This window comes from Quercus suber, unplaced genomic scaffold, assembly GCF_002906115.3.
Source record: "Quercus suber isolate HL8 unplaced genomic scaffold, Cork oak 2.0 scaffold_132, whole genome shotgun sequence".
Taxonomy (NCBI): Eukaryota; Viridiplantae; Streptophyta; class Magnoliopsida; order Fagales; family Fagaceae; genus Quercus; species Quercus suber.
The window spans coordinates 346,193-363,083 of NW_027069595.1; the positions used below are offsets into that span (position 1 = coordinate 346,193).

At 32.0% G+C, this 16,891-nt stretch overlaps 2 protein-coding genes and 1 pseudogene across 2 annotated transcripts; all 3 read left to right on the top strand.

Moving 5' to 3' along the window:
- Positions 1 to 1,247: 1,247 nt before the first annotated feature.
- LOC136068768 (uncharacterized) lies at positions 1,248 to 7,723 on the top strand. Its single transcript, XM_065776373.1, has 3 exons — positions 1,248 to 3,117; positions 4,617 to 4,801; positions 6,597 to 7,723. Exons 1-3 carry the CDS (start codon positions 2,726 to 2,728, stop codon positions 6,737 to 6,739), a joined length of 720 nt encoding a protein of 239 aa, XP_065632445.1. The 5' UTR covers positions 1,248 to 2,725; the 3' UTR covers positions 6,740 to 7,723.
- LOC136068753 (protein EXORDIUM-like 7) lies at positions 4,815 to 5,675 on the top strand (annotated as a pseudogene).
- Positions 7,724 to 12,704: 4,981 nt separating the features above from the next.
- Positions 12,705 to 14,537, top strand: LOC136068769 (structure-specific endonuclease subunit slx1; the record flags this gene model as incomplete). The annotated part of the gene is made up of 2 exons (XM_065776375.1): positions 12,705 to 12,849; positions 14,088 to 14,537. Coding segments are annotated over 2 exons (339 nt in total), but the record flags the coding sequence as incomplete, so codon positions are not given.
- Positions 14,538 to 16,891: the final 2,354 nt, after the last annotated feature.

A 16,891-nucleotide genomic window follows, 5' to 3' on the forward strand; every position in this document is an offset into this window, starting at 1 on the left:
ATTTTGTAATGACTCTAATATTGTTTCCTGATTTCCTATGAATGGTATAAAAAAAAAAAGGTTCTTTTATGGCATCACTTTTTCTTGCTATTTAATAATTAGGAAAATATAAAGGTTACTATAAGTTTTACTATATAAGACTTATAAATTGATATGACAATAAATGTGATTAGTAAGCTTTAAGTTCAACTACATATTTTTTTTCATTGTTTTGATAAAAGGGTTTATTGTTGTTGTTATTATTATTATTATTATTATTTATAACTGACACAAAAATTTGTAAGCTTTATATAATAAAATTTATTTGTATTTCTAGCATTAATGCTAGTGAAGATAAGAGTATGGGCCTTTTGGCAAACAACCTTAGAGGAAAGGTTGTAAATATTCTATCATTGATTTTTTTTTTTTTTCTTTTGGGCAAATAGTAAAAAACTTAAGTAAGTTATGGTTGAAAGTTTAGGCTTTTTTTTAGGTATTTCATTCCAAAAAATAAACATATTCTATATATATTCGACATTTCAAACATATTATAAACCTACTTCTTTCTCATTAGTTGGATCGAGCATATTGGAATATAAAATAGTATTATAGAAATCTATTTTTTTAGGAGTGAAGAATTGTGGCACCCTAATTTTATTAGAAAAGCCTTATTCTTTGTGCAAATAAACTAATTTTATACTATTCCATTTAGATATTTATAGTATAAAATCAAACCTTTCCCACACCTTAATGAATTTAAAAAAATTGTATCCAAATCTTTCTAAAACTCATTTAAAAAAATATTGAAAAATTCTATAAAAAAAAAAAAGATATAGTAAGAGTGTTCACGAGTTGAGCTAAGTCAGGTTTGGCTCAACTTGAACTTGACCTAATTAAATCTCTAATGTGAGAAAATAAAATGAATAAGATATACAAGTTGAATAAATCTTCTTTTTTTGGGGGTATATTAGTGTTATATTTCTCACTTAGAATTTGATAGAGTGAGAGGAGAATTTTGATCTTCATCATAATAATGATAATGTTAGATTTGAATTGACAGAATTAAACATATAGAACTATTCCTATATATATATATATATGATTTAATCTATATGAACAAAATTTAGCCTGAATTTTTTTTCTTTTGAAAAAAACTTAGAAACATTTATTTGTGACTAACTTAACCATGCATATTTCCATACATAAAAAACGAATTAAAGAAACTTAACCATGCGTAACCCCACCCATTGCACCTAATCCCATTTAACTGAGAGATTTGAGGTTTGAAGTCGGTATAAAAAAACTCAAAACACATTTTTCTCTCTCTCTTTCTCTGTTCTACGCTACTTCTCTGAAGTCTGAACCCCCAAAGAGAAAATTGGTCCACGCTGCCACAACTACATTCTTAGCACAACGATTCTCTGCCATTCGATTGCTTCGGTAACTCAAACTCAAAATTGGGTCTCCAACAACTCAAGAACTAGTTTTCCCTGGAGTTTCAACTCTAGGCCTCGCTCCCTCACCGACCCTCTGCTCTAGCTTCGTATTCAAGTTTCTATTTGGGTTTTTCTTGAAACTTCAGGTTATTGTTAGAATTTGGATTTTTTCATCAACTATATGTGTATATATGTGTGTAAAATTAGATGTTATTTAATAGTTTGCAAGTCGAAGAAATTTGTTCTTGTAGTGCTTAGCTATGCATCAATTTCCATCTCCTAATAAAGTCTCTATCTTTCAGTCAAATTGTGCAATCCAATTGCTAGCAAGTGTTTGAACTTTGAACTAGTGAAATAAGATTAACAATAAGTGGAACATTTTATTTTTATTTTTTCAAAGTATAATGATTGTGCCTAGCAAATTTATTTTCAACTTCTTGTCAGAAACCTAATTGTCAACTACAAAACTTAAAAAGAATGAGTGCCTCAACTCTAAAGATCAATTACATGCGTGCACCCAACACATACATTTGTAATCACAAAAAATAAAAATTTAGTCTCCCATTCATTAAAAAAAAAAAATTCACTAAATCACTAACTCATAAACAGTCATATATGATGTTTTACTAATTTATGTATGTGTGTGTATGTATATATTATCCCAGTGGACACAAATTTTGTAGACTTTTTTTTTTTTTTTTTTAACTGCCAACGTCTCAGTAAATCCCCTATAGCAGCATTTTAAGGTATACTATAAATCAAAAATTAATAGTTTCAATGGAAAGTTCATAGTTTTAACATTTAACACACAGATGAGGTCCGCACATGAATGAATTAAGTTTTGCCAATAGCTTTTTTTTTTTGGATAAAAACTCTATAATATCACATTAGAATCTATACCACTGTAGCTACATTTTTCCAACAACTAATAATTTATAACAACTAAAAGTAGTTTGCTCTTTCACAAGTTGTATATGCTTAACAACCAAATCCGCAAAGGTCTTGTCGATGGATGGTGTCCACCTTGTCCTTGAAGGTTCCAGCTTTGACAGATGATTGGCTTCAATGTCCATCTACAAGTGTAGAAAATGTAAAGTGCATATTTTGTTTCACATGATCATCCACCATCTTTCCTCCTCCTCCTCCTCCTTGAACTACCTTTCCTCCTCCTTTATTTATTTATAACAGCAGCAGGGGTATGCTTCTGCTCCTACCTATGGGAATGTGACTAATCCAACACAAGATGGGCACGCTCCCTCCTATGGTTCCCGGGGGATTTGACCCAGGCTCCACCTGTCCAGCCTTCTTCTATGGGCCAGCAAGGACACACTAGTGGTCAACAGCCTAGCCTCAGTCCTGCAAGTTATCCAACTCAAGGAACAACACAGCCAGGTTATGGTATTCCCCCAACTTCCCAAGCTGGCTATGGAAATCAACCACCAACTCAACCTGGATATGGGCTTGGCTATGGAGCACCTCAAGCTCAGAAACCTCTTGCAAATCCCCTGGTTTATGGGCAGCCTACGCAGTCACCTGGTGACACCCTTGGAGGCTATGGCCAGCTTGACCCTGTGCAGCCAGGATATCCCCATTCTCAGCCGCCAACTGCTAGTTATGGTCAGCCAGATTCTAGTTTGCAACATCCAATTATGGTGCTGCAGCTGGTCAGCCAGGTTATGCGGCTCCACCTTCAGGGGCGTAGGTAGGATTTTTAACTTGGGGGGGACACTAGGATAATCCATCTTGACTGAATTCCTTTTCTTCTTTTTGGTTTTGGTATTTACCTACTTTTGTTCTGTGTAAAGTAATTATTTGTGTATTATGCAGGCACCTTACTATGACCCAGGACCAATCTTCGTTATGCAAATGCTGATGTTTTTAAGCTCGTAAGATCGCTTCCTAAGGAATATGTGCAAAGTTATTTGGCTCTAAGAAACGCAGCAGTGGTTCTCAAGTAACTTTGGACGAATTTGGATCCAACTGTGTTCCCCCTCAAGAACAATATTGTAGAATATAGAGTAATTTTTTTTGAAATGAAATTAGTTAGGATAATCCACTTTTTTGTATAATCCACGTTCTTAGAATGATAATCTACGTTTTAGTTAGTAAAACTTGTTCACATAATCCACTTTTTTTGTATAATTTATCGGTGTCCATTTGATACAGCTCTTGTTTTTTTTTTTTTTTTAATAAATGGACTATTTGAAAATTTGTACCCAAAATAAGTGAAGTTTAAAAAAAGCTATACTTCGAAAAAGTACGGTTTCAAAATGGGATGTTAAACAGACACTAGATCTCTTTTTTGATTAGATAAAGACATCATTGATCTTAACGAACAAATTGTAAGTTGTCTTATTATTAGTTCTTTTATGGCATCTAATGGATAAACTTCTCCCACCTGGAAGGAGAAAATCATGCTCACAGACCTACACCATCTCTCACAGAATGGACTGAAACTTCAAGCTATTAGCGTTCCAAGGATCATTTTGTGTACAGTAACTAACTTAGCTAAGCAAACTTTTAATATGCCTGTCAACTACTATTGTTTAATCCAACATTTTGTAATGACTCTAATATTGTTTCCTGATTTCCTATGAATGGTATAAAAAAAAAGGTTCTTTTATGGCATCACTTTTTCTTGCTATTTATAATTAGGAAAATAAAAGGTTACTATAAGTTTTACTATATAAGACTTACAAATTGATATGACAATAAATGTGATTGGTAAGCTTTAAGTTCAACTACATATTTTTTTTCATTGTTTTGATAAAAGGGTTTATTGTTGTTGTTATTATTATTATTATTATTATTTATAACTGACACAAAAATTTGTAAGCTTTATATAATAAAATTTATTTGTCTTTCTAGCATTAATGCTAGTGAAGATAAGAGTATGGGCCTTTTGGCAAACAACCTAAGAGGAAAGGTTGTAAATATTCTATCATTGATTTTTTTTTTTTTTCTTTTGGGCAAATAGTAAAAAACTTAAGTAAGTTATGGTTGAAAGTTTAGGTTTTTTTTAGGTATTTCATTCCAAAAAATAAACATATTCTATATATATTCGACATTTCAAACATATTATAAACCTACTTCTTTCTCATTAGTTGGATCGAGCATATTGGAATATAAAATAGTATTATAGAAATCTATTTTTTTAGGAGTGAAGAATTGTGGCACCCTAATTTTATTAGTGATATGCAGAAAGAAGAAGATGGAGCTAGAAGTGGTGAAAGCAGAGTTAGTGTTGCCAACTCACCTCAGTTTCAAGCAGATTCAAATGTATGAGAAATACCCTAAAGGCCAATCTAGAGGAAGGCACTGGAAACATCTCAAGCAGATCCTTCAGGCTGAGAATCACCAGAATTACCCTCCTGACGAACCCAACTGTAAGTTCTTAGAATGCAAGGAAAAAAAGATAACTTTTTATTGGCATTCCTTTATTTTTGAAAAGCATAATGGATTAAATATATATGGGGAAATTTCACAAACCTACCCCGAGGTTTGTGATAATACCAACTAGGTCTAAAACATTCTAAATCCTACCAATTTAGTCCTCAAAAGACAACTTTGTCCTTTACTTTTATTCTCTTTTTCTCTCTCTCTTCTGTCTCCAAGTCCAAGACTTCTATAGAGCAGTCAGTGGCTTTCACTACTTCACTTTCCCAACTTTTTCGGTGTCACTGTACCTTATGCTTGGGTTGGTAATAGTGGAACTCAGTTTCCAGGCATTTGTGCTTATCCATTTGCATGGCCAAAGAATTCAGGTAAGCCATCAGCAAGCACAAATGGAGGCAACAATATAATGCATCCACCTAAAGGGGATGTGGGTGCTAATGGAAAGATCAGTGTGATTGCTCATGAGCTTGCTGAAGTGTCAAGTAACCCACTTGTGAATGCATGGTATGCTGGTGATGATCCAACTGCACCAACTGAGATAGCAGATCTATGTGTTTGTGTTTATGGGAGTGGTGGGGGTGGTGGATATGTGGGGAAAGTGTTTACAGACTCATGGGGAAATGGGTATAATGTGAATGGAGTGAAAGGGAGAAGGTTTCTTGTGCAATGGGTATAGAACCCTTTGCAAAAGAGATGCTTTGGGCCTAATGCTGTTGATTAAATAGTGTTTCATTGTAAATACTTTGCTATCATTTCTTCTACTACTTTACCTCTTGCTCTTATTAGAGAGAGAACTCAGAGAAGAGAGTTCAAGAGAGGGGAAAGGAGCAAGACAGAAGAGAGAAAGGAAAAGAAAAGGAAAAAAAAAAGGGTTAGGGACGAAGTTGAGGACTAAATTGGTGGGTTTTAGAATGTCACAAACCTCAAGGTAGGTTTGTGAAATTTACCCTATATATTAATTACCTGAAAGAATGATGAGACTGCTTTAATGGGAAAATTAAATTGTATGCACTATGCAAGATGCTGTATGACTTATTATTGTGTTGAAAACAATGTTGCAACTTGCAATTGCTAAACTAACTGACAATAAATGGGAATCCTTTATTCATTAAATGATGCATGAATTTCCTACATGTATAAAGTTTGATTCTTGAATTGTGATTGAACAAAAGCCAAGGTGGGGAAAATGTTCTAAAGCTTAGTAGATTCATGGTTTACAGAAATCTCTCCCGCTATGTTCTTATTTTGCCTTTTTACATTGATTATGAATCTGTAGAATATAGGCATTGAAGTAGTTAATGTGCGTTACTATCCATGGACCCATTTTGCTTTGAGAGTAAGAAATCTATGCTTGGGGGTCTTGAGAGTAAGAGTTTACACCTCACTAAGTTTAGATCAAGGATTGACTTTAGGCATTAGAGTGATTGTGCATTATTTGAAAGCTAGTACTCAGGAAAACTGGGGCCAAAAGAACTGTTTGCTGGTATGACTAGAGAGCATATAAAATAAAAGAACTCACTAGTGTTGTAGGAGGATGATTACTGGTCAACCTGATATGATTTAAGTCAAGTAGCTTGAGAAAAACAGGCTTGGATTGGCTAACTTGCTTAACTGTTCAATCATATTGTCAGGTTAAGAACAACGGTTGCCCGTTCATAGTTTAAAATTATATTTTTAAAATTGAGCATTTAAACCACTAAGCTTTTACTCTTTCTTTCTTGTTATAGAGGTTACTCTCGAGTTCCACCGCTAAGTTTTGATCCCTTGATGTCTCCTGTTCTGCAGATATTAACATTGAGTCACCACTTTCTATGCATCCATGCAAGAGAATTTGTGATATAACAAGATATGAGGTATGTGGTTTTCTTGATAAGATGTGGTACTATAGGCATAATCAATGCATATATGATTTTTTATGTAAATGGTAGATTCATCTGTATGGTTATTTGCATCCAGCTGTTAAAAATTTATTTCCTCAAACAAACTCAGTTCAACTCTCTCTCTCTCTCTTAGATCAATGCTAAGAGTTGAAGCTCATGTCCCTCCCCACCCATTTTGTTTTAGGACTTGGGGTTATTGTTGGTGCACATTTTGATTTGCCTTAGCTTGTACTCTGCTTGTTAGGTTGCTGAGTTAAACTTGGATGAGTTATGACTTGAGTCCTTGCTCATATAGCCCTCTATATGTTGTTTGTTATTCTAAGGCCCTAATAGTTATTATATTCTTGTTGCCAAATAGCCTTTCAGATTCATTGACAATAGGGATAAGTTAATTGCAAATGCAATGTGTAACACTATGGATAATCCATCTATGACTGAATTCCATTTCTTTTCTTTTTTTGGTTTTGGTATGTTACCTACTTTTGTTCTGTGTAAAGTAATTATTTGTGTATATTACCTACTTTTGCCCTAATTATTTGTGTTTTATTTTCTTGTAATGTATCAAATTATCCGTGTCATATTTTAAGGAACTTAAATGCGAAAAAAGTATACGTATTTATTTAGCATCATATTTATGTTAAAGTTTCAATTCTTATTTATGAGAATCAAATTTTAACGTTCTTTAGTAGCTCATTCAATGTTCACACCTACCATCACTCACGTTAGATTCTATTTGACAAGTGTTTTACTATGCAACCCATAATAAGAGAGGAGTCTCCTCTCATGCTTTAATGTTCTTTTAACCATTTATTCTTGAGCAACTATTTGAAGATTTGGTAAAGATTAATCTAGCTCAAAAACCCTCTGCAACTATGGCTCATTTAATAGTAGCTCTAAGATGTTGGGTAGAGTTTATAGAGACTCTAAAACTTAATAACTATTAGACCAATTACTTGATATCAAAGGGTCCGTAAATTTTTTTTTTCCTTTTTGGTAAACAAAGGGTCCCTAACTTTTCTTTTCATTTTGTTCTTTTTTTTTTTTTTTTTTTTGGGTGGAGAGTGGCGACTAGCGTGGCTTTCCTACTTAGGTGTGACCATAGTAGCACCCTACCCACTCCTGAGTGAGATCGCATACTCTCAATCTGTGAGAAACTTGCTTATTATTCTTTGGACCGTTTGGAATGGAAAGGAGCACAAACACACAGCTAGTTGTTGAGACTTGAACCCAAGTCTTAAAACTTGTTGGCCCAGTATCTTACCAACCAAGCCATCTAAATGTTGGTCAAAGGTCCTTAACTTACTAGTATGGTCTTTCTTTCCATTAAATTTTGCGTATAAACTTATACAAATATAAGAGTTTGGGTCATGTTTGTCTATGAAAAGATTAGAATAAGCCGACCATCCTTCTTTCACCAATTTTAATTGAGATCTATCATTGTCATTTATGTAATTATTTGTTTTTTTTTTGTTTTGTTATCCATTAAGGCAAGTGTTAATTTTTTAATAAGGGAATAGTAGAATCTGATAGCTATTTGATTCTCAATTTATGCTAGTTCATTGAACGTGAATTTTGTTCCCCTACTGCTCATTGACTAATGATATTTGATTTTTTAGCTGTACGTTTTGATGTCCATGCATGTCTTTTGGATTCAATGACATGTTTTATGACTTTATCTCCATTTTACTGTTCCTGTAATATTGTTCTCTTTTGTTGCTTTGGGATAGCCATGCCGTTTAATAAGGAAAGAGAGAATATATTATGATTTTTTTTTATAAAAAATATATATTATTCAATCAATTATTTCATAAAAATGAGTTTTTTAGTTGTTTTATGGCTAAAAAAAAAAGGGAAAATGAATTCATTTTTTCTTCCATTTTCATTCTCACTATACCTGAGAAAACTAAACTTTTTCTAATGCATTTAACAGAGCAATTTATTAGGTAGACCGTAATAAAAGGGACTACATTGAATATATAAAGATCAAAATTATAGCACTGAAATGAATGCATCAGAATTTATAAGACGGAATTGAATTTAAACAAAGATAGTGTGTAATTTATAAATTAGTATTGTGAGTTTGTGACTTAAGGAATGAGCCAACACCTACCTCGATTTATTGTGAAAACTTAGAACATAAACATAGACATCAGATTTTCATTGCTTGAAACAAGCGAGGTCTGACTTTCTGAGCCTACCCATGTGAATGTCAGCAACATTTGGTAAATGTTAATACTCTTTTTTTGATAAATTGGTAAATGTTGTAATACTTAATAGTATTCTCTAACTCTAAAGACAAATCGAATCTTGATAGCTTTGAAGTTGATTAAAAAATGTGGTTGAAGCTTGAAATCCAAACTGTGTTGAGTAACTTGAGTTAAAAGGGGCTAATTTTTATGATTTATACACACACACACACACAAAACCATCCATTTGGATTAAACAATTTAGTTGCTGACTCTATCTATTTCAAACTTCTACTCCTGAAAATTGGAAAACTGAAAAATCACATAAAATTAAATATTGATTTTTTCTTTTCTTTTTTGGGTTGAATGAGTATTGGTTTCATTTTCAAGTGAAAAAGAGTTTCATTTCTTTTCGGCAAGGATGTTTCTTTCTTTTAATTGTCTTTTTCTGCTAATGATTTATACTCCTGGACTTCATTGCTCATATTGTCACATACATTACAATTTTTAGTTTAAATGTTATATTTTACCTTAAACGTGCTATTAATTATACCATTTAGATAATTCAACATGGATGTTTCTTTCTTTTGATTGTCCTTTTTCGCAAATGATTTCGTTCATGGACTATAACAATGAATTGGAAAACTGAAAAAAATCATATATTAAATAAAAACATTATATATATATATATATATATTGGTTGTCATTGAATGAATATTGGTTTCATTTTCAAGTTGAAGGGAGTAATGTGATCATATGAGGACATTAATAGCTCCCTCATCATCTTGAGTCTCCTATTCACTCGCAAGTAACAGCTCAACCATTAAGTCAACTAGCACATAATGCGCTCTAACAATATTTTAAAAGAGAGAATTTCATTTATTTTATAGATATCAATTTTCAAGAACTAAATTTTCCAAAAGAACACACAAAACCATCCATTTGGATTAAACAATTTAGTTGCTGACTCTATCTATTTCAAACTTCTACTCCTGAAAATTGGAAAACTGAAAAATCACATAAAATTAAATATTGATTTTTTCTTTTCTTTTTTGGGTTGAATGAGTATTGGTTTCATTTTCAAGTGAAAAAGAGTTTCATTTCTTTTCGGCAAGGATGTTTCTTTCTTTTAATTGTCTTTTTCTGCTAATGATTTATACTCCTGGACTTCATTGCTCATATTGTCACATACATTACAATTTTTAGTTTAAATGTTATATTTTACCTTAAACGTGCTATTAATTATACCATTTAGATAATTCAACATGGATGTTTCTTTCTTTTGATTGTCCTTTTTCGCAAATGATTTCGTTCATGGACTATAACAATGAATTGGAAAACTGAAAAAAATCATATATTAAATAAAAACATTATATATATATATATATATATTGGTTGTCATTGAATGAATATTGGTTTCATTTTCAAGTTGAAGGGAGTAATGTGATCATATGAGGACATTAATAGCTCCCTCATCATCTTGAGTCTCCTATTCACTCGCAAGTAACAGCTCAACCATTAAGTCAACTAGCACATAATGCGCTCTAACAATATTTTAAAAGAGAGAATTTCATTTATTTTATAGATATCAATTTTCAAGAACTAAATTTTCCAAAAGAAAACGAAATTTTAATTACTGCAAATCCTATAAAGATTAGAGGGTAATTTATTAGAGCTTGAATATACAAAAAGTTGAATCTATTGTGGTTCATATACCTCTTTCCCTCTTTCTTGTATGTGTATGTTTGTTTCTAAAAAAAAGAATGGGTAATTGTTCCATATTGCTTAAGAGAGTGTGGTGTGTGTAATATAACTTATTCCACTCCCCCTTAAAAGTTGTCATGGGTTTTGAGTGAAGTTGTGGTGTGTTTTTGTGTTAGAACCCATTTCTCTCTCCCTTGTGTGTGTGTGTGTGTGTTTGTTTCTCAAATATATATATATATATTTATTTATTTATTTATTTATATTTATATTGTGGTTCATATAGATATCTTTAGGAACTTTTCTAGAATCCACGATGTAACTAAATAAAAAATAAAAAATAAAAATTCTTTATCCATGTATTGGTAAATCATTGATTAATTCCACTCTCATCATATATATAGTGTAATCCAACATGAAACCATAAAGAAATAATTAAGTTCTATTTGAATCAAGGAAATGGACCGAATTGGACTAAATGGAACGAAATAGACCAAATAGACTGAAGTGGACTAAATGAACCGAAGTAGATCTAAGTAAATTGAAGTGGACCGAATTAGACTGAACTGGACCGAAATTTATCAACGTGGACCGAACTGGACTGAAAGGACTGAACTAGACCGAAGTCGACAGAATGGACTGAATTGAATTAAACTGGACTGAAATACACCGAATTAAATTAGGCTGGACATAATGCATCGAAATAGACCAAATGGAAAGAAGTGGACCGAATGAACCGAATTGGACTGAACTAGACCGAAATTAATCAAAGTGGACTAAACTGGACTGAAAGGACCAAATTGGACTGAATGGACCGATGTGGACCTAATTGGACTGAACTAGATTGAAGAGGACTGAACTGGACCGAAGTTGACGGAATGGACCGAATTGAATTAAACTGGACCGAAATAGACCGAATTAAATTACACTGGACCGAATTGGACAGAAATTTTGTTGTAATATGGCTTAATAGGAGCATAGCAACCATAAATATTATGTTTTAGCTTTTAAATATTAGTATATAGATATATAGATTAGGCAATGGCCTATGGCCCTTAAATGGGAAAAAAAATCCTATTAACCAATAAAATATATTATATCTATCTTACTCTAGCTAATAAAATAATAACAATTATTTCTATTTTCAAATTATTTGGAAATATCACTGAAAATATCTTGCTGGATAGTGCATCTATGATTCAAAACCATCTTCTAGTATTGTGCTATTAATGTACATGTTAACTTTGTCTTTTTGGTAGGTTTTATTGGTGGAACGGGTTTCTGGCTTAGGAGTTTTGGTAGCTATTCATGTTTTGGTCTTTGTATACTGTATAGATTGTATTTCTTGTTCCAATATCAATAAAATATCTGATTTATAAAAATTAAAATAAATAAATAAATAAAAATCAATGTATTGCTTAAATTGGACATTGAGAAGTATGTAATTTTAGTAGAACTTTTATCTATCTGCAACAAATTTGTAGCCTTGGTCTACTCTCTTGATTTCTTGCAGCAAGGTAGATATTTAACCATACTGAATCTCTTATCTGCACATTTCAACTTTCTAAGAGGTTCATCAGTTTTGTGTTATCAAATATCAAGTTAACATATACTAACTGTGAGAGAGAGAGAGAGAGAGAGAGAGAGATTGATGTATAAAGCTACTACTCCATCAACTACTTGAATATCTCTACTATTGCAATACACTACATAAAGATTGATGTATAAAGCTTGCAAAAAACGAAGGTAATCTATTTTCTCTATTAAATCAAGAGTGGGGGGAGGGGGGGGGGGGGGGGGGGGGGGGGGGGGGGGGGGGGGGGGGGGGGTGTGGTTAAATGAAAATGATTGCTTATAGAAGTTGTGCAATAAGTACTAGCACCCAAACTGCATAAGTTTCACTTTTCAATCACACTAGGTACCTGCAAATGTTGCCTCCTTTTAACTGGTTGAGGGCCTAGTCTAGCTTGTATTGATGGTTCTACTGGATTTCAGTATGATATTAACATATTTGTCACAGTGTATTCTTTAATCTTAAATATAAATTTATGCCCTGTGGGCTCTTCCTTTTGTTCATAGAAGCTAGAGTACAAGGAACGGTATTCTTCATAATTAGACAAGTCTAATTAATATTCTTTTTGACAAATTGGAACTTTCTGTTTAGACTGAAACAACATAATGGTGAACTTAAAGGTGGTGCAAAAGCATCTCGTGCAGGAAGGCCATGGGTATGTGCATGCATTATCCAAGGTTTTAAGGACCAAAGTGAAGGTATGTTCTAATTTTTGAGATTTGAATACAGTGTGCTTTTCTTTTGCTTTCTCTTAACTTTTACTATAGAATATAGATAACATCCTATGAGCTTATGCTGTATCATATTTGTAAAAATTTTACAAGAATATTGAAAATTTTTCACTTTCTTTTTGTCCTAGTATTGCTTCTTAATAGCTGCATTTTTCCTGGAATGCTTATTATCATCGGCTCAAATAATATGCAATTCTACTAGTTTGGAAACTATGTCAACATAAAAACTTTCATATGTAATTCTAGAATATACCTATCTTTTGTTGCTCGTTTCTGGTTTACTTTTGAAACGTGCTGCTTAAAAAAATTTGATTTCTTTTTTTGGGATTGTTTTTGGGAAATTTTATTGAAATGATGGTTGGATCATAGTCATTTGATGAAAGAGGCAGAAAGCCGATTATAGTAGGTAAATGCTATGTAATTACTTTCACATGGTTTAATGATTTTGCTAATTTAAAAAACTGCAAAGTGACTAACTGTAGATGATCTCTACCCTTACATATATCATCTGTTCTTTTGTATCAAGTATTGGCTTTCTTCATGAATTGCAATCTGTTTTCTGAGTCACTCTAAATTGAATTGTTGTGAAATTTGATAGTGTTTTCAACTTGACTAGACAATTCTGTAATTTATGTTCTTAATGACAATAAATTCTTCACTGAGCACAAAAATTGCAGTCTTTTACTTCTTTACATTATTGTTACATTAGGGGGTGGCCTTATTTCCACAACTAAATTACGCACACTTGTTGACAGTTTCTGCTAAGAAGCTTTAAAGTTTAGTTTGGCATATTGTGTATAGCTAATTAACCTGCTCTGATTTGTCAGACAATTGTTTTCATAACCTTTACTAGAATTCACAGGCCCTTTATCAATTTCGCGTGACTGAATAATGATTATTGTCATTTAGTTATTATGATGTCCTTTATTGATTTTGGGTCAAATATCTTCATTTAGTCATACTTTAGTCTTGTTTAATTGACATATAATCCTCTTTCTGTGTTACTACCATAATTGTGTATAATTTTATGATAAACCGATTGGTGCTATCATATTTGTATATAAACCCTGCCAATAAAATTTGTATCCTTTCTAGCTTATCAAACTGCATCTTGAATTGAAAATATTGCTACATATTTGATCAATGATAAAACATTGTTTGGGGTTGTTGCATCTGATTCTCCTTTTTCTCAATTGTTTTTGTAGCTTGTGAGTTTGAATCAAAATGGAAAAATGTTTCGAAGAAATTGCCACGTAAAAAGGAAAATGACGACATGCCAAAACACCTAGATGAGACCTCACTTCTATTATTGCAAAAAAGGCAAGAAGCTCTAGATAGAGTTAAAGGTTTGCTTGATTGTGGTCACCTAGAAATTGACTGGCAATTGAATCCTCATTGACAAGTAAATGTCATTTTTTAAATTAATTTTTTGTAATAAATTTAAATTAATATATTAAGCTATAAAAAAATCTTGTAAAATTTGAGGTCATACTTATACATGATTGACAGCATGTGGCACAAAATCATTGTATGTATATTTGATGCTATTTGTGTTGAAATAGGGAGAATGACCATGTCTAGTTGTGAATCACTAAAATGTACCATCTCCCTTGTACTCAATAATGAGAGAAGAGCAAAGTACTTTTTGTATTGTATTGCAGAAACAACAAAAAATGAATGGTCCAATGGTCATCTGTCATACGTAACTCATATAAACTTTGAACTAGATGTAGTAAAATTGACATGTCTTAGTGGTTGTTATGTCTAGAAAGTATTTTATACATATGTCACACTCTTCTTACATATATGTGAAATCCACACACATTGACTTAGCATTTACATAAATGTGAAAGTAATGTTGAGAAGCCACCTCTCATGTGTTTTCTCATATTCACTGTATCTCGGTTGCTCAATTTTAGTCAAAACATAGAATGCAAGTTTGAACTGCAGTTATCACATGACATATTGTCAAAACTGAAACCAAATTCCAAAACTGCAATTATGACATGACATATTGTCAAGTCTGAAACCAAATTCCAAAGTCAAAGGACCCTATATTGCAAGGAAAATGTTTTTCTCCAACTGGCTTATTTCTTGACAGTGTGGTTTGGAGCCTCATAACCAAAATTGCAATCCTTTCTGTATGATTTTATTAGTAGCACTTCCAGTTTTCCTAAAAAATAAATCCCTTAGAAGAATTCTTCAGATTTAGTACTGACAGATTCTTATCAAGTTGGTTCTTAATTGTTGTCTTTCCTATGCTGACTTACTAATTCCTCTTTGCCCATACCATGGTCCATGACCATCGAAAGAGCTAATCTAATCTTTCTGTTTATGGTCATGCCCTCTAACAACTTGAAATGAAAATGGTTTGTTGAATCAAGTGTTTAATAAAAAAAAGTCCAACATGGTAGCAGAGTGTATCCAGATTCGCCATCTGCATGCTACTTCTAATATGGGGGGTCAAAATTTTAGGGTAAATTTATTACTTAAATCACACGAGCGGAAATTGAATTTAGCGTTTTCAGACATTTCAAATGAAAGTCTAAACCATAAAAGTGGGTGATAGTTGGCTCAAATAATTAAATCTTTGTCGTCAAACAAGAGATTTTGGGTTTGAAACCGTCTACATCAAAAACTAATTAGTATTTTGGCCTAATAACAAAGCAATCATTATGAAGCGAACATATAAGTTGAAATTTTATCATATTTATAAATATATATGTATATATATAAATAGAGTCTACGTTATAAAAATGTTTCAATTCAAAGTTGAAGGTGATGCCATGAATGAAAAATGTAAAACGTTTTCTAAAGTCTATGATTTAACGTAAAAACGTCTATTAAAGTTTGAGATTTAATTTGAAACACACTATGAGAATTTAAAATGTGTTTTACTCAAAATTTTATTATGAAATAAAAGAAAATATAAAAGAGGAAAACGTTATATGTTTAGGTTTAGTCATTTTGAAAACAATTAGCCATTGTTGTTAATTGCAAGTAGATGAAGCAGCTTGCTAATTAGGATGGTAATCTGAAAGTGGGTCATAATGTTGATTATTTATTAAAAACATTTAAAATTCATATATAATTCAGGCATCTCAAACATGCTGCCAACTAAAAGAGAGGAAGCATACATTACAGATGTTTCACAGGATATCCGTGACCTTAAACGTGATTTGTGGGTCCAAAAAAGATTTAATGGATTTTTATGGGACCTAAATGTAGAAGAAGCAATTTCTTAAGCATATAAAAAGACATAGACCTATCATGATATCATTATCGCGATGGACGGATTTAATATACCTAACCCATCACCTTCAAAGTAGATGCATATTTTCATCGTAACGGGTCTTGTGCACTTGACCCAAACCAAATTTGACAACTTAAACTTGTGAAAAAGACTGAACCAGTTGTAGTGATTGAATTGGTTCCCCTTCAGTATTCAACATAATTGCATTATATTTTTGTTTTCAGTAAACTACTTGTCTCAAGGAAACTTAGAAACAATCATACAAAATATTTTTTTGTTTTCAACAAGTGAATGATTTGTATCGTTCAATAAGACCTAGAAATTAAAAGAGGAATTTTCCGAAATAAGACCAAGAAATTAAAATATAGATGATGAAGAATTTTCCCACTTTACTAATTTTTTATTTACCACCGCTGCTCACATTTCCTTAAAATAATCTAAGTAATTACCTTACAAATCATATTATTGATCATTTAAAATTCTTCTTTCTTTATATAATATATATATATTAAACATTTCTCATTGGAAGTCGTGCAATTTGCCTTTAAATTTCTCCTCCTTATAATTTACGGACATAGGCCTAGTATTATGCAGCACTAAAAAAATTTTCTTAGCATAGGGGTAATTATTTGTGATAACAACACTTTTTTGTTATAATTTTTTGTGACAACCACACCACATAACTATCTACTAAGTCAAAATCCTATTTTCATCATTTAAAAAAAAAAAAAAAAAAGATTCTTTTGTATTGTAAAC